The sequence below is a fragment of the Eublepharis macularius genome, chromosome 4, assembly GCF_028583425.1.
Source record: "Eublepharis macularius isolate TG4126 chromosome 4, MPM_Emac_v1.0, whole genome shotgun sequence".
NCBI lineage: Eukaryota > Metazoa > Chordata > Lepidosauria > Squamata > Eublepharidae > Eublepharis > Eublepharis macularius.
Genome location: NC_072793.1, coordinates 96,447,027 through 96,475,000, shown reverse-complemented (window position 1 = coordinate 96,475,000; position 27,974 = coordinate 96,447,027). Strand labels below are relative to the sequence as shown.

Sequence of the window (27,974 nt, the reverse complement as noted above, 5' to 3'; positions counted from 1 at the left end):
CGTTGAATAATGCACTTTCAATGCACTTTCGCAATCCTTTTGAAATGGATTTTTTGTTCCACACATGGAAAATCAGTTTCAAATGTTTACTAAAGAGGAAAGTGGATTATCCGAAGCAGCCAGTGAGTCTCGGCGCAATTTATAGACTGTGTGAAAATGGCCCGTGTGAAAACGGCTGTGATCTTTTTCAGGCTGTTCCAGACCTTCAGGAGGGCTAGAAGCAATGTAAATGACAGTTGATATTTTTGTGGAATTATCTTGAACAGGAACTTTAGGACAGATGCCATCATTGTGGTGAATGTACATTCTGTGTTTCTAAAATGATGTAACAACTGAATATCAAGGCAGTTAATAGCTTTAAAGATAAAACAATGTTGACTCCAAGCACAGCAGAGCTTGGGATTGCAGCACAGAGTGATAGAGAAAGCTGCCTAAATCTTACTCAGCTTTTGCAGTCTCGCACAAGACCACCCTTGAGAAAGCAATTATGGCATTAACTGTGATTTGCAGGATACTGAGCTTAGGTAAAGGCAGTTGTGGTGTTGAAAACCTTTTTTAAATCTCTCTTCAAGTAGTTCAGGGTGGTATACATGCCACCCCCACCCCCCGTTATCCCCATAACAATTTTATGAGTGAGGTTAGGAGAAATAATAACAGGAGAAATAATAACCATAATAACAGGTGAAGAACACCCACTAAGCTTTATGGCTGAGTGAGGATCTGAACCTGGGGTTCCCTCGTCCTGTACCAAGAGTTTAAACATGAGTTGATTCTGCTCATCATCTCTCCCAATTCTCATCAGAATCTTCCTCCTTTGTCAGCAGGAGGTTCAAAGTTTATTGCAACTCCAAAGCAAATGGATGGAAAGTTCTGTTCCCCCTCTTGGAGGGGGAACAAATTGTACAAGTATGCTTAATTTGCATCAAATGTATTCAAATCTCTGTTGTTTTTTTAACAGAATGTAGGCTGGCCTGTGAGGTTTTGGCACCCTAAGCAAATTATGCCTTTGGAACTTCTCTTTCAATACAGAGAATGAACTTTTGTGTTTTACTTTTCCTAACTTTAAAATAATGTGAAAATGGTGGTGAAGGTGGCAAAGACCCTTAATACAGAGCAAGAATTTTGCTATATACTTTAAATACATTTTATATAGAATGGACGTAAATAATGTTGGTAATAAAAATGAACATGAATTGTAGCACTTTAAAGACTCACTGGTCCAGCACTGGACTAGTTCACAAAAGCTTAAGCTACAGAGAAAAACCTGCTAAGAGTTTCAGGTGCTGCAGGACTTCTGTTCATTTCATCTGTTTTTGTAACATCCAGCCTGATTAAGAGTTCTGGAGAACTTCACACCTTGCAGTGGAGACAAAATAATCCATGGGAGGAGCTGTGTCTCCGTTGTAGGCTGGGCATGCAGAAGGTGTCAGGTTCAATTCCCAGCATCTCCAGTTAAAGGATCTGGCAGTAGATGTTGTGAAAGACCTCGACCTGAGACCCTGGAGAGCCGCTGCCAGTCTGAGAAGACAATGCTGACTTTGATGGATTGATAGTACGATTCAGCTTCAAGTGTTCATGTGTTTTCAAGTGAGAAGCCGCGTCATGCAAAGCACCTGCATAGGTCTCTTTAGGAAAGCTTTTCCCCTCCTTGTTGCTTTTCTTCTCAAAAGAAAAGGCAATGGGTCAAATATCTCTTGCACTGGTATTCACTCCATGGGTCGCAGAGAGTAGCATCGCTGATATGCTGGGAGAAACTGAGTGAGAAAACAGCCCATAGGAAAAGGATTACTCATCCCCGTCCTCTCCTGCTGTTCAATCGAATAAAGCCCTCTCCCTGGGGTGTATTAATTAAAAAAAAATTTGGAGCACATTCTGTGTCTCTCCTATGTCACATCCAGTTTGTCCTTGAACTGTTAGCAAATATAGAAAGCTTGAAACCTGCTTCTACTTTAACAGAGGTGAATGTTTTCAGACTCCAGAATTCTAGATTCTGGCTCATATGGCATGACATCATATATGCAGATACCAAAAAATTATGGACTGGGGCCAGTCCTGCAATGTCACAAAATTAATACCCATAGAATCAATCACTAAAAGCATCAATTTTCACCTGGAGAGGATGGCACTAACACTGCAATCCTAAACAGAGCTACTCCAGTCTAAGTCCATTGATTTCAATGGTCTTAAACTGAAGTAACTCTGTTTAGGATTGCACTGTAAGTATATTATACAAAATTCTCTGCTCACTTGTTCCCTAGCACCCATCTTCCATCTATGTATCTAACACTACACTAAAGCGAAACGTGGCGGTGCAGCTCCTGTAGAGCTGGGCTTAATCTGTGCTGAACAACATTTTGCAGAGAATAGAGATATGGTGCCTTGGTATGTATCTGACTGGGGTACACAGAGATGTCAGATGCTGGCAATTCCTGTCCATATCTCCAGTAATACGCCTTATAAAGCTATAAGATGCAAAGCAGTGACAATATGTGTCCTTTCCACATAAATTCCAGCCCTAATGCAAATGGAACGGGAGGAGTTGATGGCACAGAAGAAATATTCCAGTGGAGTGATTACATGGCAGATAGCTGGCAGCCTGGAACCTGGGATTATAAATGTATATGATGCAATCATAATGCTAGATAAATAGGATGACTCATATGACTTGTTTAACAGATCACTGAATCAGATATTTAAAAAGTAATCCCTAATTGAGGTTGAAATTGTTGTTGGCAATTTCACTGAAGTGTGTTCAGCAGTATTTCTAGACTTCAGAGGATGATCGTATTTTCCTTTAAAGTATGTAGATATTTCTACAGATAGTGGTTCAAGATGGACTGACTAGAAATTGCTTGAAGATTGCAATCCCACCTGATGTGTCAGGAAGGTAGAGGAGAAGAGTTGAGGATGTGAGACGATATGCTATGGGAATAGCATACCACAGCTGATTCCGCACACATTGGATAATGCACTTTCAATGCACTTTATCAATCGTTTTAAGTGGATTTTTTGTTCCACACACAAAAAAATCCGTTCCAAATGATCTATAAAGAGGATTGGAAGTGCATTATCCAATGTGTGCGGAATCACTCGTAGTAGAAATTATGAGCTGCTTCTTAGGCTGAGGAAGAAATGCTAACTGCCACTCAGCCGTCTCCTTGCTCAACACCAGAGCTATTCTAAGATGATTTAGTGACATACGAAAAGCAGTTTCTCTTCTGTGGCCTGCATTCACTTGCTTCATGACAAACACTGTGCCCTTGGGAGAAAATGAGGGGTTATTTTCAGTGTCTGGCTGGACAGCCATCCCATGGTTATTGCGGAAGTGTTGCTTTTTAGAACTCATAAAGGTAGCTGCAGTTTAAGGACAATGTAAATGATTTATAATAATAAATGTGTTTGTAATGGAAGCCCTTTCTTGAGGGCTTGTTCACACTTTACATTCTACAGTAAAAAAATCCTTCAGTTTAAAAGAGGAGTTAAGGTACCTGAAAACTTATCCACACACCAGAAAATACATAAATTGTGAGTTAGGGCATGTCTGAAGTTCCACACCCCTTGGCACAGTTGAACATACTGTGGTTGCTTAAAAATTTTGTGATGGTACATGCTGTCTTGTATCAAACTACCAAAAGTGTCCACAGGCTTAACAAATTTGGGGCCCACTGCTCTAGAGCCGCACCAAGAAATAGATCCTAGCGGGAGCATATGTAGGTGCAGTTAGACAGGGATTAACTTGAATTCTGTGAAACCAAGTAAATGGTGGTGGTGGTGGTTTATTACATTTCTAACCCGCCCTTCCCACAAGCGGGCTCAGGGCGAGGTACAACGATTATAAAAATACAATACAATATAAAACAACAGTTCATCATAAAATCAACAATTAAACAGATTTTGACTGTCCCAAGACGGGGTCAATTCCAGGTTCCTGCCCATCAACATACAGGGGGAGGGAAGCGGACAGATAACATACTGCAACCCATACATGGGTCAGCTAACGAGTGAGCACTACATAGCCCCATGCTGTACTCATACGTTGTGAACAACACAAGGGAAACACCCGGATAGTAAGAACGCAAACAAACAACGATTCCGGGAATCAACAGTTAATAACAATTCATTTTCATTTTGTAGTGCAAAAGTGCCAATGTGCAAAGTGCAAAGATACAGAACAATAAATATAATAAATACAATAAGATCTTATGTTTCTCGTGTCCAATCAATCATGGAATAATGATGTCCAAAAAGGGAATAACATGAAAACCCACACAGGGGCTGAACATAGAGTCACAATATGGGATAAGAGATGACCCCAGTCCAAATTGGAGTAAAATCCAAACGTGCCGACGGGATTATGCGAGCATCTTATACAATTCCCGTTTCGTATAGATGATACTTCTTCCTGGGCACAGTTAATTCTGGATGGTCACCATATGAATAAATACACCAATGTGACAGTACATATGTTCATCCCAACTTCAATACTTCAATACATCACAGCAATGAACAATAACATGGACATCAATGTCCATGTTATTGGACATCAATGTCCATGTTATTGTTCATTGCTGTGATGTATTGAAGTATTGAAGTTGGGATGAACATATGTACTGTCACATTGGTGTATTTATTCATATGGTGACCATCCAGAATTAACTGTGCCCAGGAAGAAGTATCATCTATACGAAACGGGAATTGTATAAGATGCTCGCATAATCCCGTCGGCACGTTTGGATTTTACTCCAATTTGGACTGGGGTCATCTCTTATCCCATATTGTGACTCTATGTTCAGCCCCTGTGTGGGTTTTCATGTTATTCCCTTTTTGGACATCATTATTCCATGATTGATTGGACACGAGAAACATAAGATCTTATTGTATTTATTATATTTATTGTTCTGTATCTTTGCACTTTGCACATTGGCACTTTTGCACTACAAAATGAAAATGAATTGTTATTAACTGTTGATTCCCGGAATCGTTGTTTGTTTGTACTCATACGTTGGGCAGCCAGCCAGTGGACGCTGTATAACACCACACTTAGTGGGAGACTGGTGGGAGGCTCAGTAAGGATCTCATGCTGACCTCAACCATATGCCTGGCAGAACATCTCCATCTTACAGGCCCGCCAAAATGATACAAGATCCTGATGGGCCCGAGTGTCCTCAAACAGAGAGTTCCACCAGGTTGGGGCCAGGACTGAAAAGGCCCTGGCCCTGGTCGAGGCCAACCGAACCTCCCTGGGGCCAAAGACCACCAGCAGATGTTTTCCAGCTGATCAGAGCATTCTCTGGGGTACATATGGGGAGAGGCGGTCCCTCAGGTATGCTGGTCCCAGTCCATTTAGGGCTTTATAGGTCAAAACCAGCACCTTGAACCAAATCTGGAATTCCATGGGGAGCCAGTGGAGCTGCTGCAGAGTTGATGCAATATGTGTCCTGTAAGGAACACCCATCAGAACACATGCAGCAGCATTCTGGACCTGCTGTAGTCTCTGGATTATACCCAAGGGCAGTCCTGCATAAAACAAGTTACAGTAATCCAACCTGGAGGTGACGGTTGTATGGATCACTGTCATTAGGTTCTGGGCTGAGAGATAGGGGGCTAGCTGCCTGGCCTGCCGAAGATGGAAAAAAGCAGCTCAGGCAACCGTCGCGATCTGGGCCTCCATAGATAAGGAGGAATCCAGGATCATGCCCAAACTTCTAACCGATGGTACAGGCACAAGCCGTGCCCCCCCCCCCCCCCCGCAAAGGCTGGGAGATGGATCCCCACCTCCAACAGCCCACGGCCCAAGTACAGGACCTCTGTCTTCATGGGATTCAACTCCAGCCTGCTCTGTGCCACCCATCCAGATACGGCCTCCAAAGCTCTCAACAGGGCGTTAGGGGCAGAGTCAGGTCGCTCGCCCATCAGCAGATACAACTGGGTGTCATTCACATATTGATGACAACCCAGTCCGAACCTCCACACCAGCTGGGCGAGGGGGCACATATAAAGATTGAACAACAGGCGAGAGAGTATCACCCCCTGAGGGACACCACACACCAAAGGCTGGCGTGTGAACAACCTCTCCCCCAGTGCCACCCTCTGTCCCTGACCATGGAGAAAGAGACAAGCCACTGCAAGGCTGCCCCTCAAATCCCCACTTTGGGGATGCAATCTGGAATGCAACTGTGAGCGGGCAAGAGCTGGACTGGAGGCAAGTGCTAAAGGTTAGCAACATCCATACTTCTTGCTGATAGGAACTAGCAATCCTGTTGACATGGGGCTAACATATAACAGGTGGTTTAATGGAGCAGGAAAAAAGGGAAGCCTGCAGCCACCTAGGGATGGTAAATAACTATGATATTCAAAGTGTAATAACTCAAGTCTTTATCTAGGATTCTGTGGTTGCCAGATAAGCAGAAGACGTATACAAGGGCTTGGCAAAATATACCTCCTTTTGATCCCAAGGCTTTCTTAAGAGTGTTAGTTTATGTCATATACCCAGAACATCTGTCATTAAAAATATAAGAGAGGAAGGACTGAGAGTCCCCCTGCCAGTATCTGCTTATTACTTGTGAAGTATAGAGTTACAAACTTCAAGGTGGGATCCAGAGTTCTTCCAGAATTACAGCTGATCTCCAGACTGCACAGAACAGTTCCTCTGGAGGCTGGACTGAGTGCTGTGGCATCACGTTCCCACTGAGTTCCCTTCCCTCTCCAAATTATGCCCACCACAAACACCATCCCCATATCATAAGGGATTTCCTCAAGCTGGAGTTGGCAATCCTAGTGAAGAACTTATGAAAAATAAAAAATGGTGATTTTTCTGTATCCTTGTTATGCTATATTGTTGCTCATTGGGGAATGGCTGTTAAAAAATAAAGGAGAGCCCAGATGGCCCCAGAATGCCTCTGCAGGGGGAGGAGGGTCTCGTCCCTCCCTCCTCAAGCCATTTCCCTTGTCAAAACAACACGGGAGGTAAGCCCCCCCCCTGCTTTTTCTGCTCCACATGAAGCATTCTGTGCATGTGGAGTAGTAAAAACAGGAAACATTCTCCCTGTGCTATTTTGACGGGCAAGTGGCTTGAGGGGAGGAGGAACCCCTCCTCCCCGCTGTGGAGGCATTCCGAAGCTCTCTCTTATTTTTTAACAGCCATTCCCCAAAGCTGCTGTGTGGTGCAGGATCCAGCTCCTTAAAAACCTGCATGTTTAGCATGTCCCTCAAAGGAGATACTATGTGGATGATGCAGTTGACAGATAGCTTAGTCTAAGGATGTTATTCCCTTTTCCGTGTCTTTTTCTTTTTGTATGTTGTTATTGTGAAGATTTTTTTTCTGGCTTGTATTTTTCATTTGGTTTTTTTAATGTCATTTTTACACACATAATCAATTGATGCAAAAATAATGTTGCAATAAGGTACTAATTTTAATGGGAAGAATTGATGCGCATACAACCTCCTCCTCAAAGAAAAAACCATTAAAATAAAGGCTTGCGGGTTCAGTTTCACACAAAGAAGTTTATGTATTTGTATTACAGTCCACCTTTCTTAATGAAACACAAGAGGGACTACAAAAGTGAAACAGAAGTGGGCATTTTTGAACTGAACCAACACAGAGAGAAATTTAATAGTATATCTAGTGTAGAGATGGGCAAAAACCTGCTCTCCCAAGAAAGTGGTCACCAGTTGCAGGGGACAAGATTAGCATCCAGTCTGTGATGTCCTTAGAAAAGTTTATTTTCTTCCACATATGTTAATGTAGATCACTCACATGGGGAGAAGTAAAGCAGTGTTGCCCCCATTCATGGGAATCCCTCCTCTGTTGAGCAGGATCCAGCATGCATGATGTTTTTCCATGCACAGGGCTGGAAGAGATGCACCAAGGTCTCATTCCAGGGATCTCAGCAATATACAGGCCTTCCCTCTCATCATAATCAACAGAGGAATAGGAGTCCAGCTGTCCAGATCTGCGTGAAATTCAACAAGACTGGTGGTGAGGATTAATCACCCATAAATGGCTATGGATTTAAAAACTATTCTCTCTCTCTCCAGCAGAGTTACTCCCTCAGCTGAACTTGGGGGAGAGACCCCGTCATTCAGCAAACTAGGAACAAGAATTGCTGGTCCCCCTTGTGCCAGCTGCAGTGTCTGCAGAGTGCAGGATGAGGGCCAAAGCGAAATCTTGCTTGCATTGCCCAGAGATGCTAAGAGGCCGAACAACTTACCTTGGCCATGGAATCTACAGCAAAGATGGGAACTGAATCCCAACCTGCTGCATATCACTCCAGCATTTTCATCTCAAAATTATCCTAATTCTGGCGCTCGAAGTGTCCTGATATTGTTCCAATAGTGAAGTGGTTTATAAAACAGAACAGGAAACTCTCAAGAGCTATGGGTGGCAGAGGGAAGAATGCCAGAGTGGGTTGGGGAAGAGAAGCTGGGGCAGAGGCCCTAATTGCTCCAAGCATGAACAACGTATAATGATGCCCTGTCATTGGGAGCCACTGCCCAGATATCAGCAGAGAGGGGCTCAGAGACCAAACAGAAGGCACTTTGTGCTGTGTGCCAACATGACCGGTGCTAAGTGCTTTCACAGCCTGGCAAACTTCCTCTGCCAGCAACTTGCTTCCAGTCTTTCAAACTTCTGTGAGTTCATGCAATGATTGACATGAAAGGCAGTTGCTGCCAAACCCAGGTGGGCAGAACTTTTGTTCCCTTGAAAATGGCATGTAAGTTGCAGGACAGCTGGGTACATGCTTAACTGCAGGAGGGATATGCTTGCATCTTGCTTACTGAGGAGGTCGGAGGCATTACTATCTCACTATATCCATACTGGTTCTTCCTTGACCCAGTTTCCTAGACTTCATTCCCCTAAGAGCCTGAAAGAAAAAAAATAATTCCACACAGGAGGCTGCGTTCTACATTCAAAAGTGTATTTTGGAGGCAAAGAGCAGCTGCAGGCGGGGTTGATATGGATCTGAGTCATGGTGCTAGGGAATTCCCCCCCCCCCAAAAACATTGTTTCCCTGATTGGAAATCTTATCTCCCCCCACCCCCCATATTGTGCTTGTTCCCTCTGCTGGTTTAAGACCGCTGTGAGAGGCATTTCCAATAGAGGCAGTTGTGCAGCAGAATGGAGTTAACCCCTTCCTTTCCCAATACTGTGGCCTTGATAGCTATTGGCCCCCTCGCTACTTTTCTCCACTAAAATTAACTCTTCTATTGTGGGGTGACTGCTTTTTTTCAAAAGTTTGGATCTCAATACATTGTATTGGGATGATGATGCAGTTTGCTTAGAGATGCGGAGTTTCCGTTACTTGGAGAGGGCTGGATAATGCCTCACTGCTGTGTAGTTGGCATGGCTAGGGATGAAATCCACTTCTGTCTTCTGTAGTATTCAGAATTATATGCAATATTTTGGCTGTTGTGTTGGAGGAGGAATCTGTTTTTGGTGAACATGGCAATCATCCATAGGGTGCTTCTGAAAACCCTCCTAAACAAGTTCAGTCCAAAGATGCCTTATATGAACTGGCAGCAGGAAAGAGGTTCTCGTGAGAGCACTGGGCCTTGTTTATACTTGTCTTCATATTTGGATTTCCTCACAAAGAAGCAAAGAGTGCCATTTTCTAGCTTTAGGATTTCCCATTCTTGTAAGTTTTGTGTCTTGCAAACAGAGACCGTAGGAGAGCCCAGACTTCCCTTCTGCACTGTCTCCTGGTTTCTTGTTAGTTAACCCACAAAGTTTCCACTGTCCACTTCTTCTGCTATCTCTGCCATCATGGTAGTGCAACTACTCACTGCTTCCAGCACATGGATAGATGACACCTGACCAAGTGCTTTTGTCTGCTCTGGATTAGTTGGAACTGTGAACGCTGAAGGACTGGGGCCTGCTCTACTTACAGTGAGAGATTTAAGGAGCTCAGGCTGTTTAGCATCTAAAAGGAAGGTTAAGAGGTAACTTGGTTACGGTGAATAAAGAGAAAGTGCTAATGGGCTTTGATGAGAAACTACAGCAGCAGCACTAAATAGTAGGAAGTGAAATCAGCACACACTCACATGAGAAATAAAGCACACAGTTTTGACAGCAAGGATAATTAAGCATTGCTTGCAAGAGAAGGAGATGCAATTGCCATTAATGCTCCTTTGGTTTTAGGATTATCCTAGGCATGCTTTCTCTGTTTGGCATGCAATAGTGTGGGCAGTGCTATGCTCCACTGAGAAGCAATTGCATGTCAGTAGTCATGGATGAGCCCACTTGCAGGCATGCAGGTGCAGTAGTAGATTACAGCCCACTTCAGTCTGGATTTCCTCTACTCACTCATGGCCTGGACTTAAGTTCACCCACAATTTTTCAAGCACCTGGATGAATCCAAATGTAACATGAGGTTTCTTGGGGAAGTTTGAGCAGCTGAAGGAAGCCTAGGATAACTGAACTGGAGATGCCAGAAAGGAGAACAGCCTCTGTTGTTTGCTGCTATGTGAGGAGGGCTGTTGGCATTAAAGACCAGCTGGGATGCAAACCTTGCATTGTTATGTCATCAAAAGTGTACCATTTTAGCAATGAAGTCACAGAAATAATCCTTTGCTGCCTCTGCAAGAAAGCAGGGTGTGCAGAAATCTATGGAGCCAGAGAGTCTGTCATCCAAACTACCAAATCGATTTTACTGTGCCACTGCTGCTATCTAGGAAACTAGAGCAGAAAATGGGATGCCCCACAGGGAATGACAATCTGTACATGGAAAACATGGAGCCTAACAGTAGTGGGATAGTCCTTATCTCAGTTCTCCCTTCTGCTGAAACTGTTAGCACATGTTGAGCAACCTGCATTTGCAGTGTGATTGAAAATCTCATCGGTTCATAACAGTGTGAAACACCACAGTTTACAATTGGACTGGGAAAAAGAATCCTGCATCTCTAAGGAACTCACCATGCCTCATTAAGAAGGATCACCTCTCACTGGGAACCACAGGGAAAGAGGAACTTGACTGGCATTGATCTTCGTGGGCACAATGTTTATTCTGCTCAACCAAATCTTTCAGCTATTGCTCAAGTGTTCTTGGGCATTAGTTTGGACCATGAGATAGCACAGCAGCCATGTGCACCAGATTCAGGCAGCAACTTTGAAAGGTTCTATCTGATGGATGGCTGATCAGGAGCATAAAATGGCCTTCCATTTGATTGTCATTTGGCAGGGTGATAATGATAGCAGAGTGGAGCTCTTACAAGGCTGCCTATCAGAAAGCTTGGCTAAATGTATGAATGTTGGCTTTGGAGGCATGTTCCTAATTAAGGAGAGGGAACTTCATTGGATGGCATCAGGTGAGTACATTTCGATATAGTTCATGAGAAAAAGCAGTGAATAATCAGTACATACTTTGAAAAGAGACGTCGTGAGTTCTGTATTGACAAAGACCAGCTATGGTCACTTTATGGCTACTGTTCTCTCCCAAATCACATTTTCAGCCTAGAATCAACAATATTGATTAAGAAAAACCTTAAAATATTGCATAGGTATATTGTAGGTATATGCTTATTTTCATTCTTTCATTCATAGGGTCACCAAAGGTTAGAGGCAACTTGACGGCACATCTCACACACATGCTTATTTTAGGATCCCATTTGTAGAAGAAACCTATTTCTCCAAGTGGTGAAAATGAATTAACAGAACTCCTTTAGTGTTATATTTGGGAATCTGTGTTGGTGCTCCATAATTCTTTTCTGATGCTCTGTTTTTTTGCTGTGGGATCTCTCCTCATCAGCTGATTTTGTGTCCTGGAGCATGAATGAAAAGGATGTGCATGGGAACTAAAACTTGTCACTCTGCTGCACTCCAAATACAATGGACCAAACTGAGAACTTGGCTTCTTGGAAATGCTGGGCTGGTGTTTTTCTGCTTAAACCATTGTCAGTAGTTTTTTTGATACGTTAAAAAGGAGTTTGTGATTAGGCCACCTGAAGTGAGCAACAGGGAGTGTTGAATAACAAACGAGTGGAGAAGTCTTGGTTTTATTCCACAAGGGGGGAAAGCAGCTCTGTGACTCTAGTTTTGTGCTTTCTGTTGCCTGAAGAATGAGGTCTGATACCTATCTTTCTCATCAATGCTTTCTTTCTGCTATTTCTTGATACAGATACTACAGAGGTGGAATGAAAGGTTTGTGTGTGTGCATAAACTTTGACCTGCTGGGACAAAAAACAACAACAGAGCAGTTCCACAGCTTGCGAGAGAGATTGTTGTAGAAATAGTACCGTCTCTGTCTGGGAGTTTCACTGCAGTACTCGTTACTTTTTGAACATCAGACTCCTAGAATATTAGACCAGATCCCCAAAGTAAAGTCTCTGTGTTTTTTACACTAAAAATTCTGCAAGATAAAAATCCCAGTTCTACCAACAGGAAAACTTTTGTTGCTATGGCTTTTTGTTAATGCAATGAAGATTGATGATAGCTAAAAAAAAAAAATCTTTTGTTTGTATAACTAAGGTAGTGGGACGAGTGTGTTACCAGAGAAAGAATTGCTTCAAAATTATGTATCTCAATCCACCTTGAATCTCAGCAAGAAAGGCACACTAGAAATGTAAATAAATTAATAAATTAAATATCTACATTTATTTTAGTGGTTACACATTGACACCTTGTTAAGGGGCCATGCAAACTTGTGGGCCAGTAGACTGGCAGAAGTCGGTTTCAAGTAAGCATGGAGAGTGAAAGGGCAAGACAGGGAACCAAGGAAGGTAGATAGAGGGAGGAACACACTCTTTTTTAACAAAGAAGAACCCTGTTTGTTAACAAAGGCTGTAGACTGAAAGATGAAGCTATACAGGAAATGTGAATACTGGCCAATTAAGCTGGGAGGCGAGGAAAGCGAGAGAGGAGGATTATTGGCTCAGGGATGCACATGGCTTACAAAGAAAAAAACTCATGGAAGAGTTAGGTCTGAGTGTTCCTGCTGGCAGAGGCCCTAAGAATCCCAGGCTACTATGTGGGTCATATTGGAGTGGAGAATTATGAGAGCAACCTTATCTGCCTTTGCGCCTCATCTCAACCTGTCTGAGCTGTTTGGTCTCCAGATGGTCAGGATTCAAGATGGCAGCTGCCTGTATGTGATGTGAATATGAACGTCCTATAACTGTAATTTCATTGTTGTGATGATCATTTTCCTGCAGTTAAAGATTCTTTGTACGGTTGGTCATGGACCTAGATTGGTTGGTATGGTTCGTGCAAGGATAACAGTACTAGAATCTCCCTGAGATACACTGGCAGGTGGAAGAGTAGGAAAGTAGCCAAGATACTGCCATTCCAGAGCTGTGCCACAGTACGAGGTGACCTCTGAAAGCGTGCAGAAAGATTCCTCCTGTGGTTCAGAAGAGATCAGATGGTGACTTGATATTATCTATCCACTCCTTGCTGCCCCTAAGCCAATAGCAATTCTGGGAAGCATGCGGCCTGTCCAATTATAAATGGAAAAAAGGAATATTGGTGTTTGCCAGCAGTTTCCAGGAGATCTGGCTTGACCACAAGTGAGATTCCAGGTAACCTGGACAGTTACTAGTTTTTAGATAGGGAGTTAATAATAATATGGCTGTGATATGTGCAATTTTATATATGTAGCTCTGCCATCTGTGAATAATACCCACCTGTCTTCCTGAGCTGGGAACATCAAACTCTGCTGTTTTGATATCCTTGTTTTATGCAGGCAAGTGCATGACTGATTAACATTTCCTTGCAGTCACAACACCACCACTTCCGCAACTTGCTTCTTTGCGCTTGTCTGCTACTGACTTGATAGCTATCAGGAAAGAAGAACAAGAGAACCTGCTCACATCAGAGTGCAGAGATGAACTCCACAGCAATTCCCATCCAAACAGAGATGGTAGAACTGGTACCAAATGGAAAGCACTCAATGCTGAATGCCTCATCCATCCCCTCAGTGGGAAATGACAGGTGAGTTACAGAGTGCACAGGCTATGTTTGCATTCCCGCCCTGTGTCAGACATTAAACGGCCAAACGAGACATGATACTTCCTTGTGTCCACCACAGAGATATTGCTGCCATTTTAAACTGATTTTAAAATGCTTCAAGGGCCTGATCCTGTTCAAGCCCACAGTGCAACAGGCTGAGATTTTCTTTTCCCCCTTACATATCTTTTCAAGTGCCCAAACAGACCGCGCCTCCAATCTTCAACTATTTCATCACTTGAGAAAGGGCACGTGTGGGGACAAGAGTGCTTCAGCCCACTACACTATGAGCCCAATCAGGATTGAGCCATGGTGGCATTTTCAAATCACTTTAAATAGTGTGTTTGTCAAGTGCAGGGAGATGCAATGTTAACCAGGAAGTGCAGTTTTAAAAGACAGAGCTGGCGGAGATTGTTCCTCAGAGGGTTTGTTAATTTCATCTTTGCCTCCCTGAAGGCTCTGTCACTTTCATCTCTCTTGTCTAAAACTGTGTGGGATTGCAACCAGAGGGCAGTGAGGAATGGAAATGGGCTAGAGTTGCCTTCCAGAGCCAGGCTTGTACCTGGAGAAGTTATAATGGGCTGAAGTTTCTCTACTGGCATTTCACAGCCCCTTCCCACAGTTCCAGTGTATAACAAAGATTTCCCCCTGCTGCCGGCTCTTATCTTTTAAAACTACCCTTCCCGGCTACCATTGCATCTCCCGACATGTATTCTTCAACTATCAGATGTCTCATGTAGAGAGACTTTCTCTTTATGTACATGTGGTGCCCAACTAAGATAGGGACTGGGGCGACTGTGGAAAAGGGGCTACAATCTTCCTCTCCGCACCATATTTCTAGCCTGAAACAGTCTCAGAGTGCCTGTTTGGGGAACCTGTGTGAATCCCAGGGGACATGTGAGTTTCCCAAATAGTCCATCCCCCCCCCCGGACAGTATTAGGTTGGGAACATAGTGCAGAGAGAGCTGAAGCCCCTTTTCCACATGTACCGTAATCATGATCCCAATCAGCACCACATGTGCAGGAACTGAGGAGAATTCCCAACCTACAAGCAATTTTGTTATATCTGACACGAGGGAACTCAGATCCAACCTTTGTACTCCATAATGTGTGACACAGAGGCACGGGGCTAAGAGCCAGGTAGCAGAGCTGAAGTTAATGCTCTCTTTCTTGATCCAAGAACATCTGCTCTTAATGCCAGTGAGGGATTAGAGCTGCAATTCATACAAAACTCTTTTTTCTATGTATTCTGACCATAACTTTGAGCCATCATTTTTTAATCAGTAGCCTGCGAGCTATTGATCTAGGTGGCTCAGGCTAGCCCGATCTGGTCAGATCTTGGAAACTAATCAGGCTCTGGTTAGTACTTGGGTGAGAGACCACCAAGAAAGTCCAGGTTCACCATGCAGAGGAAGGCAATGGCAAGCCACCTCTGTTCATCCCTTGCCTTGAAAACCCCACAAGGGGTTGCCATAGGTCAGCTGCAACTTGATGGCTCTCTATATGCATGAGTCTGGAGGCATCCTGAATAATCTAAAATTCACATATGTTAAGTGCTCCATACATACTGTAATAATGACATCTCCTCATGGAAAACAGACAGTGAATTTGGATTATGAGGCCTCAGTGCCTTCCTTTTCGATCAGTTTACCACACAAGAAATCCACACTTGTTTCTTAGTTCTGCTCTGCCTGCACATCTTCCCTCAAGGTTGCAAACTGGTATGAAACTGTTAGGAGAAGTTCTGTTGTGGGAATAACACATTTTCCTTGTACTCAAGATGTATTACGTTATACCTGTGAAAATGTGATTTCCCCAAAGTTTGCAGCAACAATTGAAATTCAGAATTTTCAGGTAGTCAGATGCCTGCTGTATAATCTTTGTTAAGTGATTACTCAAGAGTAGATGTTTTATAACAGAGGCTGAGTAGGGAATGGCAGCTTTGGAATGTGTATCTCTTCCATGGAAAAAGGTGCTATTCCTTTATCACATGTGGGGTTGCTTTCCCAATGTAAGTAGGATATTGCTATATTGTTGAAACGGAGCTTTGGGGTATGTAGTGCAAGGGTTTAACACTGAGTGTGTGGAAAGATCCTTGGATAATGGAAGTTCTAATATCTATCCAGCTTGGCTAAGCAGCCATCAAGTATATGAGAGGAAATGCTGGACATCCCTACAAACATTAACACCCACATCACACACTCATCCAACTGAGAATATGAAAATTGTCAAGAGGATGCTGATGACTGACTAAGGTTGCCTTTTCCTTCGGTTCTTGTTCCAGATTTGAAGAGAACCAGGCAAATCTGCCAGAGATGGAGGAGTTCCTTCCACATGGTGCTGAAAAGAAACAGACACACTTCACAGATGTAAGTTTGTATATAGATCTGGGCAGTCAACTTGGATATGCTTCCAGAGATCTTGGCACAGAACAGAAACACACAGCTGTTAATTGTTTTAACTGGGGGCCAAGGGAAGACATCAGAGCAGTGGGGTGCGATGCTAATAATTTGTAACTGAGCTGAAGAACAACCATGAAAATCAGTTCCAGAAAGTAATTCTCCATTAATTCTTCCAGAATAGGAATTGCCAGTCTCTAGCCCAACTGCAGCCCTCTGACACTAACTCAGAGACAAGGGGGGTGGAGGAGAAAGAGGGGCGGCTGAAGCAACGGAACTTGCCCGCTGCCCACAGGCAGTGAATGACTGATAAGGAGTTGGGTCCCTTACAGCTTCTATTCTCCTTCTCATAGTGGCCCCTGGCAAACCTTGTTGCCAGCCAGGATTCGAGGATCTGAACCTGTACTGCATTCAAAGGGAAACAGGAGTCTAGAATGGCCTTTTCTGTTCAGAGGATTTTTTTTCTCCCTGTCACCTGCTCTGAGGAATATATAGGCAGAGAAAGTAGGAGAGGGTTAGAGAAACGGAGATTGCTGCACTTTCTCCTTCCCAGAATGGGTTACCTTGGTAGAAAAGAGCAAGATCCAGATTCAATAGTACCTTAAAGACCAACTAGATTTCCAAGGTATGGGCTTTCGAGAGTCATCGCTCCTGTCATTACATACGAGGAGTGGGCCATGGTCATCCGCATGGCACCAAAATATGCCAGTATTTTTAAGGATGACTTGGAAGAGCGCTTTCTCAGCTCCCACTTACTAACACCCCTCTTGCACTTGAGATTAATCGATGACATTTTCATCATCTGGACACATGGGAAAGAAGCACTGGAGAAATTTCACCAGGCTTTCAGGACCTTCCACCCCACCATCAACCTGACTACAAATCAATCTATGCAAGAAGTACATTTTCTAGACACTACTGTACAAATACATGATGGAAGCATAAAAATCACATATTTACACACCTCCAGTCATCATCCCAAACACACTAAACAGTCCATGGTCTATAGCCAAGCAATCAACCAAGATGCCCACTTAGCCAAACATCACAATCATTTGACCTAACAACACCAGCTATACCATCTCAGGATCATTCACTTGTTCCAGTGTTATATATGCCATCAAGTGTCAGCAATGTCCTTCAATTCTCTATACTGGTCAAACAGGACAGTCACTTAACAAAAGATGAAACAGATATCAAAGATCTCAGCATTCAAAAACCAATGGGAAAACATTTCAGTCTTCCAGGACATTCCATCACTGACCTAAGAATAGCAATTCTCAAGCAGAGAAACTTCAAAGAAGAATTACAACGCGAGATTGCTGAAATTGAATTCATTTGTAGATTTGGACCAATGAATTCCCCAGGGTTGAATTGGGACATAGGATTTTTCTTGTATTACAGATGTTAATTTTCTGCACTTTACATTCTTACCCTATCAAGCTAATTACAACATGTATTATAACTAGCTTCCTGACACACTAATTTACAATACCCCTCCCACCCTCTGCCTGGATTACAAGGACACCTTCTTTTTTCCACTCCTCGTATCTGATAAAAGGAGCTCTGACTCTTGAAAGCTGATACCTTGGAAATCTAGTTGGTCTTTAAAGTGCTATTGGACCTGGATCTTGCTCTTCAACTGCAGACCAAAACAGCTACTCACCTGAAACTACCTGGTAGAGAAGAGTACTATAAGCTTGTGTGGATGAACAATCGGGGGTGGACTGGGAACGAGCCAGACAGATTGCTTCCTGCAGGACTAAAAGCATGTTATATGTCATGGGCTATTCAGCTCAGACCTGGCTTGGGACATCAGCAGTGGGTTTTGGCTTACCTGTTGGTTGCCTCTTCAATTGGCACAATGTGAGAGGAGGCTACAGAGTAGCCAACATACATTGTTGGTGCTGCTGGCAAGATCTGAACTAAGTGGCCCCTGCAGTGCTGGCAGAGCTGCTGGGGCTTGGCTCTGCTTTCTCCTGGCCGCTGGCAGCCCTCCAGGACAGAGGCCCAGTGGCCAGTCCTCCCCCTGATCCCCATGGGTGAATGATCCTGTCAGGTTCTCAGGCTCAATCTCTCTCTTTTTCTCTCCTTACAGTTTGAAGGGAAGACCTCTTTTGGGATGTCCGTTTTCAACCTCAGCAATGCCATCATGGGCAGTGGGATCCTTGGGCTAGCATATGCAATGGCCAATACTGGCATCCTCCTCTTTCTGTAAGTGACACTCACAACATGAGAAGAGCTAAGGCTATATCCATGTTGCTCCCCTTAAAATCACCACCCCCATTTGTCCAGCTCTAAAGACACCATTTCCAGATTATTTTGAACTCATAAAACATGCAATATTTTTATTGCCATAATACTCCTTTTGTGCTATGACTGATTTTTGATGAAAATTTCCCCCTGGCCTTTGCCCTGCCCTCTTCCTTTGGCTTTTATTGGTGCTTTTGCCATTTCTCTCTCACTTGTTTTGGTTTAATCAGGCACTGCACATATCTGTGGTAGTGTAAAAACTCCTCCATGGGATGAGGGTCATCTCGTGGCAAATTGCTCTTTAGGTTACATCCACCATGTTGAAAAATCATACCTTCATCACACTAGCTCTTTAGCTACAGACAGATATTGAAGTGATTACAGTTTTGTGACATTTTAAGGCCAAATGACATAACCTGGAACTCCTAATGGTTTATTTGTTTGTCCATAAAAAAGTGTCAGCGAGGGAGCCCTGTATGGATTGGGGCCAAGATGCTAGGGAAGGAGCAGTTAGCTCTTTCCTCCTGGGCCAGTTCTCTAATGAAAAATGCACTCCCTATCCCGCACCCAACTGTTTTATCCCCAGTAGGAGACAGAGTCCGTTTGGGTACTTCCCCCTCATCTATTTTATAGGACCCAGAAATACTTCTGGAGCACCTATCATGGAATGCCAACCTGATGTGTGGTTTAAATCTTATCTCTCCAATGACAGGTAGTCACCATTGTTGCTCTTGTGAGCAAGCAATGCTGCCTCTTACAGGCACACTGTGACCCAAGCAGGTATTGCCCAAGTTACTGCTCAACAGGGAAGAACACTATCCTCTTTTTAAGAAAATCCTTGTTTGTGTAAAACAAATAGTTTTGTGAGTCACACAGTTGTGAACCAATCCAAAAGCATTTCAGTGACATTTTGAATGAAGCAAGCAGGGTCTGATCCTCGCTGGAAGGCTGGAGAGGAGGAGTAGGTGAAACCCCCCAGGCTGTTTTTCCTTTCCTGTCAGCAGTGCACACATTCCGAGGATCAGCACTTGTGTCTGTTGCAAACATAGCCTTTTGGCTCTGGTAAGCCTGATTGTATAATAATGGCTGGCCTTTGGTTCAAAGGGTTAACAATGTTAAGATCATCTCCCTCTACAGCCCTGGCCTTCAACCCATTGGCAGAGCACCACCCACTTGGTTGTGAACCCCTGTGGAGATGTCTGGGTTTTTGCAGCTTTTTAGAAGGGCCACTGCTAGTGCACATACACAGAGCAAGGGCAACACACCTCCTGACTTTTCTTGCACACACACTGAGAAGAGCAGCAGGGTGGTAAGGCGAAGTTGCTCTGCAATGGAGAGATTTCATTCTTAGCACAGGCAGGTTAAGGCTCTGACTCCTCTTCTTCCTGTATCGTTTCTGTAATGTCATGTGACTAGTGATGTACTTGCCATTCCACGATCCCATTCTGCCACCTAAGGTTAAGGTTGTGGGCCCTGGGTCTGGTTAGGTTGAAGACCGCTGCTCTACATATTATATTAAGAAAAGGGTTGTCCCTTAATCGAGGGCTAACAGTGGAATGGCATGAACTGGCTTGAGAGGCCACTGCTGTTCTTCCACTCATCTGTGTGTTTGGTATTTGGCAAGAAATAACAGCCCGGCCTCTGACATACACAGGGAAGAAATGATTGGCCTCTGTCAAAGAAGTGATGATGTTAATTTATTTTTTAATATTTATATATGGTCTGCTGCTCTCACCGAGTCTCCAGGTAGATTACAGTCAGGTGCTTAGTATCACCTATCATACCCAGCAACCCCCTGCTGTTATGATTGTAGTCTAATGCTTCACGTTATGGTTATGGCTAAATGCTGTGGATATTCTTTGACTGGACTGCAAATGTTATTCGCCTTGTCTTTCAGACCTGCGATGTGAAACTGTGCAAGGGAGGCATTTGTTTCTGCTGTTATCTGTATGCTCCTCTGAACTGCACCGGACACCATGACCTTGAAAATCCCATACATTAGTTCTGCTGTTTTCCCTGCTTAGATGCTTTCTTGCTGAGCTTAGCTGACCATTAGACTGGGGAGAGGAGGATTTTAGAATTTGCCTGCTTGATGTTGGAGATGGAGCAGTTTCACAACCTGCTCCCTATTTTCAGTCTTGCGTGCCAGTTGAATCCACCGCAGCAGGGTGCGCAGGTCGTCTTGGACCATGGCCTTGGCCACCCGGTCTGGGTTCAAACCATCACGGAAGAACTCAATCTTCACCAACTCAGCCCAGTCTCGCACTTTGGCTGCATACACCTGGAACTCTGCTGCGAAATCTCGCACCGAGCGGTTTCCCTACCTCATACACTTCAGCTTGGTTCATGCTCTCTTTTCCTTGAGGGGTCCTTGCACTGCTCTCTCAGTGTGCGCATGAAGGCACGCTCCAGAGTTCTGGGGCTCTGGCCGCATAGAGAGTCACATACCATTTCGCTGCCACTCCCCCCCAGCTGGGAACCCAGATAACTCACCCGGCTGGCTTCATCTGGAAATGTGGGGCACCATTCCCTCAAAAACTGCCACCTGCACTAGGAAGTACCCCAAATCCTCAGGGTCTCCATCAAAATGGGCTTCTAGCTTGTGTAGCCCCAGTGGCTATTGAGGTTGAAGCCCCAGGACTGGCCCTGCTGGGGCTCCTTCTGGGTGAACGGGTTGGTTCAGTGGCTGTATCGGTGCTTGGTCTCCTTGATCATCTGGGCGAAGGATAGGCTGCTGGTTCCACTGCTGTTGGCTGGCTTGGTCTGACCAGCCGCCTTGGTCTCCTGCCTGTTCAGGTTGGAAGGCAGCCCGCATTATATCTTGGATATTGCCCATGAAGGCGTGCATGTCGCACCTCAGCTCCCCCATCTCGGCCTGGAGCTCTTGCATCACATCAGCTGAGGTCGCTCCCAATGACTCCCTCCACTCTGGTTCCTCGTACTCTTCCTCTTCCCTCTCGAGGAGTCCTTCCCCCAGGAACAAACTCTGTCTGTATAGTTGCCTCCGCCGATGATCCCGCATTTTGATCGCCCCCCTGGCCGACGCCACATGAGGGGTTCATCCCAATGGAGTGTCATCCAGCCAGTCTCTGTAGCTGGCATTCTGTTGGGGAAAACTGGTGCGGAGCCATGCTCCATTTTCAACCAACGTGCGTGCATTGGGCCCACATCTGTTTGCGGGGTCTTCAAGTTTTCCCTCGGTCGTCTCTGTAGCACTGGTATCCTTGTCCCCTTTGGCTGCCGTGGTACAGGTGTCAGGATTCTGTGGTTGCTCTAGTCCAAGAAGAAATGATTTCCTGGCAATCTGCACTAGGAAGCAACTAGGAAGCAATCTGCCAAGCAACTCGCAAAAGACTTCACTGCAGGCAGTAAAAGAACTTTATTGAAGAGCTGCTAGAATCATGAGCATAGTCCATCTTTGCCAGGAATGATGTTCACATGCAAGCATCAAACATATATAGGCTTTCAAAGCGCAGGCAAATTCTAAAATCCTCCCCCCGCCCAGTCTAATGGTCAGCTAAGCTCAGCGGGAAAGCATCTAAGTGGGAAAACCAGCAGAACTGATGTATGGGATTTTCAAGGTCATGGTGTCTGGTGCTGTTCAGAGGCACATACAGAAAACAGCAGGAACAAACGCCTCCCTTGCATAGCTGCACATCACGGGTCCAAAAGACAAGGTGAGTAACATTTGCAGTCCGGTCAAAGAATAGCCTCAGCATTTAGCCATAACATAAAGCATTAGACTACAATCATAATAGCAGGGTCTTACTGGGTATGACAGGTGATGCTAAGCACCTGACAATTACACAGCATGAGTCAATACAGTCAGTTTCAAAGACATTTCAATAAACAATGTAATAGGGTCGATAACTGCAATTTGCAAAGGTTTAAAACCAGGAGGAATCCAATGCAGAGCTGAAGAAATGCTAAAACAGAGCATCAGCATGCAATTTTAAGAGGTGATTAGATAAGTAGCCAATGATTTTTATTCCATTTTCTGTAATTTTCATATATTTTCTTTCTAAACTGATATTGTTGGCATTTGAATAAAAGTATAAACATCTGGATATTTTAGGAACTGCAAGAAAATTACAAATGAGTCCCTTTTTCTAAGCAGTTTAATGGTCTTAGAGGAGGATATTAATTTATATGTCCTAGCAGTTCATAGTTTCATTGGGTAGGAAATGTATGTACACACAGCTAAAGTTATGACTTGGGTTTAAAGGATTTTATGATCCACCATTCTGTTCTTGGATTTGACCACAGAACACTTCCTGTCATCGCAAAACTAAGGATTTTGATGAAGCAGGGTACTCACCCTTACTGAGGTAGCAAGCTCTGAACAGAACATTTAGACCTTTCCTTCTGTGTTTGACACACAGCTAAGTTCATTGGCAGCTGCAGCTCCTAAGTCAGAAAACAGCTTGACCCAGACTGAACAACCTGGGTGGGAAGAGGAGAAAGACAAAGGAAGTTTGTTAGGCTCATACTATGTGGGTAGCAGCAGGTGGGTTGGGGCAGGTTAGGGCCTCTTTCCTAGGAGCAGAGGACTGTAGTCTATTGATGGATTTGTATTTATTTATTTAATTGTGATGCTGAGGCAATCAAGCTTTTTCATGTGGGCTGCTGCCATGGTTCCTGTGTTCCTTCCTCCTGCAGACCTAAAGCCAGAGGCGTGTGAGGCCTGGAGAACAATGTGGAACATGCCCTTTCCACATACAGGCACAAGCAGGCAGGCAGCTTTGCTGGAGAAGAGAGGCAGTAGGGTTGTGAGCCTCCAGACAGGGCCTGGTAATCTCCAGGAATTTCAACTGATCTCCTGATAACAGAGATCGGTTCCCCTGGAGAAAATGGCTGCTTTGGAGGGTAGACCTCTATGGCACTATACCATGCTGAGATCTCTCCCCTCTCCAAACCGTGTCCTCTTTAGACTCTTCCCTGAAATCTCTGTGAATTTCCCAATCTGAATTTGGCAGTCCTAGGAGGCTGAGACTCTCAAGAAGGAATAATAAGGCAGAGGTTATGTAACTTCTGCCTTCCATACATCTCATAGGACACAGTTGGTAGAAGCAACTATAATTTTGGGACCTTGAAAATGCCCTTTCAAGAGGAGAAAAAAGATTCCTTTCACCTGAAAAGTGGGGCAGGTGAAGGCCTGCAGGTACAAAGGATAATTTTTAGTAGCCTGGTGGCCCTCTTTGGATCTGGACAGCACACAGAGTATGTGCACTACAGCAGCTTCTTATTCATGCACCTGAATTAAGGGAAAGACCTCTTTTAATGGGGCACATGATGGGTACAACCTTGCTGACCACTTTTCTCATGGGAATTGCTTGTGGTCAGCCCACAGTGTTGCTGTGTGGGGCTTGAAATCTTTATCGGATAAAGTGCATGGCTAATTCCTGCCCACTCATGAGGCCTCTTGTTAAGTCCATGAAACCATGTTTGCCAGTGCTGTGAACCCTGTGGCCATCAGCAGGTGTTGACTTTTCCCTCATTTGTTTTGATTCCTTCCCTCCCCCATGTAGGATATGATTGCCAGTTGCAACTATGCAAACAAAGCCACAGGTTGAGGTCGCTACCTGTGGCGGGGGCAGAGAGGAAATACTCTGCCCTTTTTCTTCTTAAGCCTCAAGCAAGAAGGAAGGAAAGAACCATCTATAGCCACTGGGAACAGAGAGTGATCAGTCAGCTGTGTCAGTAGTCATCACACTTGCTATCATGGAACATGCAAGTGTCAGAGTCTAACAGTATCATTGACCCAAGCACTGCTTGGATCACAGAATGCCAGTGCAGTGTTGTTGTTTGGTTAGCAACAATTAAAATTATTACATGTTCTATAAGTGTCTCTGTGTGTGGGAGACTATAAACCTCACATTCTGTAACCAGAAAGCTATAATTAGAAAATCTGCATCCAAATAATCTGGCAAATTATATAAGCATATAACACATGCACGTATAAATCAGTGTAGTGTTGTGGTTGGAGTGTCAGTCACTGGGTGACCTCGAGCCAGTCGTATACTCTCAGCCTAAGCTACCTCAAAGGGTGGTTGTGAGGATAAAATGAAGGTGAGGAAAATAATGTAAGCCACTTTGGGTTCCCATTGGGGAGAAAGGCAGGATATAAATAAAGTAAAATAAAATAAATGTACTTATTCATACCCTGTCTTACTTCCCAATAGAGACTCAAAGCGACTTACATTATTTTCCTCTCTTCTATTTTATCCTCACAACAACCCTTTGAGGTAGCCTAGGCTGAGAGTTTGTGACTGGCTCAAAGTCACCAAGCAAGCTTTCATGGCAGAGCAGGGAATTGAACCTAGGTCGCTCAGGCCCTAGTCCATTGCTTTAGCCACTACACCACACGGGTATAGATAAATACATACATAGAAAATTGGGTGGGTTTTTTCCCAGAACAGAAATATTTGACTGGATTGAGGATGCAAGAAAGGAGGAGGCACAATCTAACTTTGTGTGGATTTCATACCACATTTTTAAAAAAGGTAATACAGGCTTAATCCTGACTACAAAAAGCCAGGGTAAACAGAAAGGCCTTAGAACTCTCAAAAAAGATGCTAACACTTGGGCTGAGGTTTGGTGAATCTGCCAGGAAAAGTTGCTCCATAACAGTAGATCATTCTAGAAGAATGCCTCAGTTTTAACATGATGTACTGATAATCACCTCATAACCATGTATTGTCGAAGGCTTTCACGGCCGGAGAACGATGGTTGTTGTGGGTTTTCCGGGCTGTATTGCCGTGGTCTTGGCATTGTAGTTCCTGACGTTTCGCCAGCAGCTGTGGCTGGCATCTTCAGAGGTGTAGCACCAAAAGACAGGGATCTCTCAGTGTCACATTGTGGAAAAGATGTTGGCAGGTCATTTGTATCTACTCAGGAGGGGTGGGGTTGAGCTGAGTCATCCTGTAAGAGTTTCCCAGGGTGTGGAATGCTAATGGTGGGAGGCTTCACTGTATCCTGAGGAGGTTCTTTTGCATATGGATTGGTGCTTGATGTGCTAATCTTCTCTGCAGGGCTATTGTCGGGTGTAGAGTGTTTTGTTAGCCTGGTGTTTTTCAGAACTGGAAACCATGCTCTGTTCATTCTTAAGGTTTCTTCTTTCCTGTTGAAGTTTTGCTTATGCTTGTGAATTTCAATGGCTTCCCTGTGCAGTCTGACAAAGTAGTTGGAAGTGTTGTCTAGTATTTTGGTGTCCTGGAATAAGATACTGTGCCCTGTTTGAGTTAGGCTATGTTCAGCCACTGCTGATTTTTCAGGTTGTCCAAGTCTGCAGTGTCTTTCATGTTCTTTTATTCTTGTCTGGATGCTACGCTTTGTGGTCCCGATGTAAACTTGTCCACAGCTGCAGGGTATACGGTATACTCCTGCAGAGGTGAGGGGGTCTCTACTGTCTTTTGCTGATCGTAGCATCTGTTGTATTTTTCGGGTGGGTCTGAATACTGCTTGAAGGTAGCGCTTTTTCATAAGCTTTCCCATCTGATCAGTAATTCCTTTGATATATGGCAAAAACACTTTTCCTGTGGGAGACTGTTTTTCCTTGGTTGTTTGATTCATCCTGGGTTTGATTGCTCTTCGGATTTCATTTCTGGAGTAGCCTCATAACCATGTTTCCCCAAATCAGTTTTAGAGCCTTTTTGTTTGACTAGTTGAGCACCTGCTAGAGGCACAAGAAAAGCCCTGCTTGTATTGATTCCTGGCCACTTTAGCTGTGACAAGATGGGGCTCTGCATCTTTTGTGACATGCAAGGTTCAGACTAGACTCAGCTTTTGACATGTTACTGCCGTAGAGTGTTTACGTGAGAGGTAGAGAAACAGGTGTTGTGACAAAAAGTGATGCCATAACTAGGATGAGCCTAAGCAGTGTTGGGGTTTATAATCTGTTCCCAGTGCCTAATCCATCAGGGTCGTTGCGTTCTGTTTCAGCTGCAACTTTTGAGCAGTTATCAACAACAGCAACCCCCCTAAAAGGGAGCAGTAAACTTGCCCAAAGGTCATAGGGGGAAAGGACAGGAGATGATAGGAACTGCTTTCTCCAAATAATTGTTCCTCACTTTATTTCTAATCCTACCTTATTCCCTAAAACCCTTAGGACAGGTTGTAAGTAAAATGAAACAGTACATCACATTAAAACCCATGACAAGTACGATAAAAGATAGAAGCAGTAGCAGCCCAATGAAACCAGTCTGTAGCATCCTCAGTAGCACAGACAGGGTTTCAGTAGCTTCCAGAAACCCTGTACAAATGAGGTTTGTGGAACTGTCTTAGGAAAGTAGTTGCACAATAAGGGCGGGGGGGGGGGGACCCACCTAGAAGGCCTGTTTTGCTGTAATCCACCCAGGTCAAATTAGATGTGATGGATAGCTCCTAAAGGCATATTACATCAACTTGTAACAAGGTTGAAGGTTGCATTGGGCAGGGACAGTGTGTTAAATCTTCCATCCCTGTATGGCTATACAAAGTGCAAGTTCCACAGTGTTATTTTTTTTAAGGAGAAAAGGTGAGTTTCCATCTTTTGCCAGGCTTTTTATTTAAAGGGCTAGACCTATGCAGGGGCTCTGATGTTGATTTGTGAAACTGTGCAAGAGTGAAAGTACTAAGGCCCCCCTCCCTTGCCACCTTTATCCAAATTGGGGCTTGCTGGGCTGTAATTAAGCTTTAAAAAAGAATCCAAGCATCAATCTCCCCATGTCTTGTCTTGGAAGCCAGGAACACTTTATCCTCCGAAGATCTTGGAACATTTGAGATATACATTGAACCCATCCTTATTCAAGAGCCCATTGTGGAGCTGCAAGCTACTTTACAACTATTTCTACAACTACAACTTTACAACAACAGTACATAATACCAGACACTACCTCCACCAGCTCTTTCATTTTAAATGGAATGTGCACAGGAGGCTTGATGGATGGGCCTGGAGTCTATAGTCTTTTCTTTTAATATGAAAATGGAGATTCATGGGATTCTGTGCCTACCACTGAATTTGTCATGAGAGCACTGCCTATTGTATTACACTTTGCATATTTTTACATGATGGACTGATCTCTAATTCAGCCCTCCATAAGGCTCCCTAAACTGCATCCACCCTGCAAGGGTTAAGCAGAACAATACTTTGGCCTAATGTGTATGTATTGGGGGGGGGGGTAGTATTTTCACCCAGGAGATTTGGCTTGTGCTTCAGAAACTGCCTGTCATTCAGAGCTCACATTCCATGTGAGCTGTTTGGCTGTAAGGGTGATGCTTGGGCTTGTGTAGCCTTCCCGTAGCCTGGAGAATGCTCATTAGTGCTTAGCTACCCTGTGGAGAGTTTCTGTTGCGTTGCTTAACTACGTGTGGCAAAGTTCAGCTAGGGACATTGCTGAGGCATC

The 27,974-nt window shown here is 44.1% G+C and overlaps 1 protein-coding gene across 1 annotated transcript in view; it reads left to right on the top strand.

Moving 5' to 3' along the window:
* SLC38A3 (solute carrier family 38 member 3) overlaps positions 1–27,974 on the top strand; it is a 103,457-nt gene that overhangs the window by 42,816 nt on the left and 32,667 nt on the right. The window contains exons 2-4 of the mRNA XM_054976038.1: positions 13,710–13,924; positions 16,224–16,308; positions 18,437–18,552. Coding sequence (XP_054832013.1) covers positions 13,818–13,924; positions 16,224–16,308; positions 18,437–18,552 — 308 coding nt within the window. The 5' untranslated portion in view covers positions 13,710–13,817. The remainder of the gene's footprint in view (positions 1–13,709; positions 13,925–16,223; positions 16,309–18,436; positions 18,553–27,974) is intronic.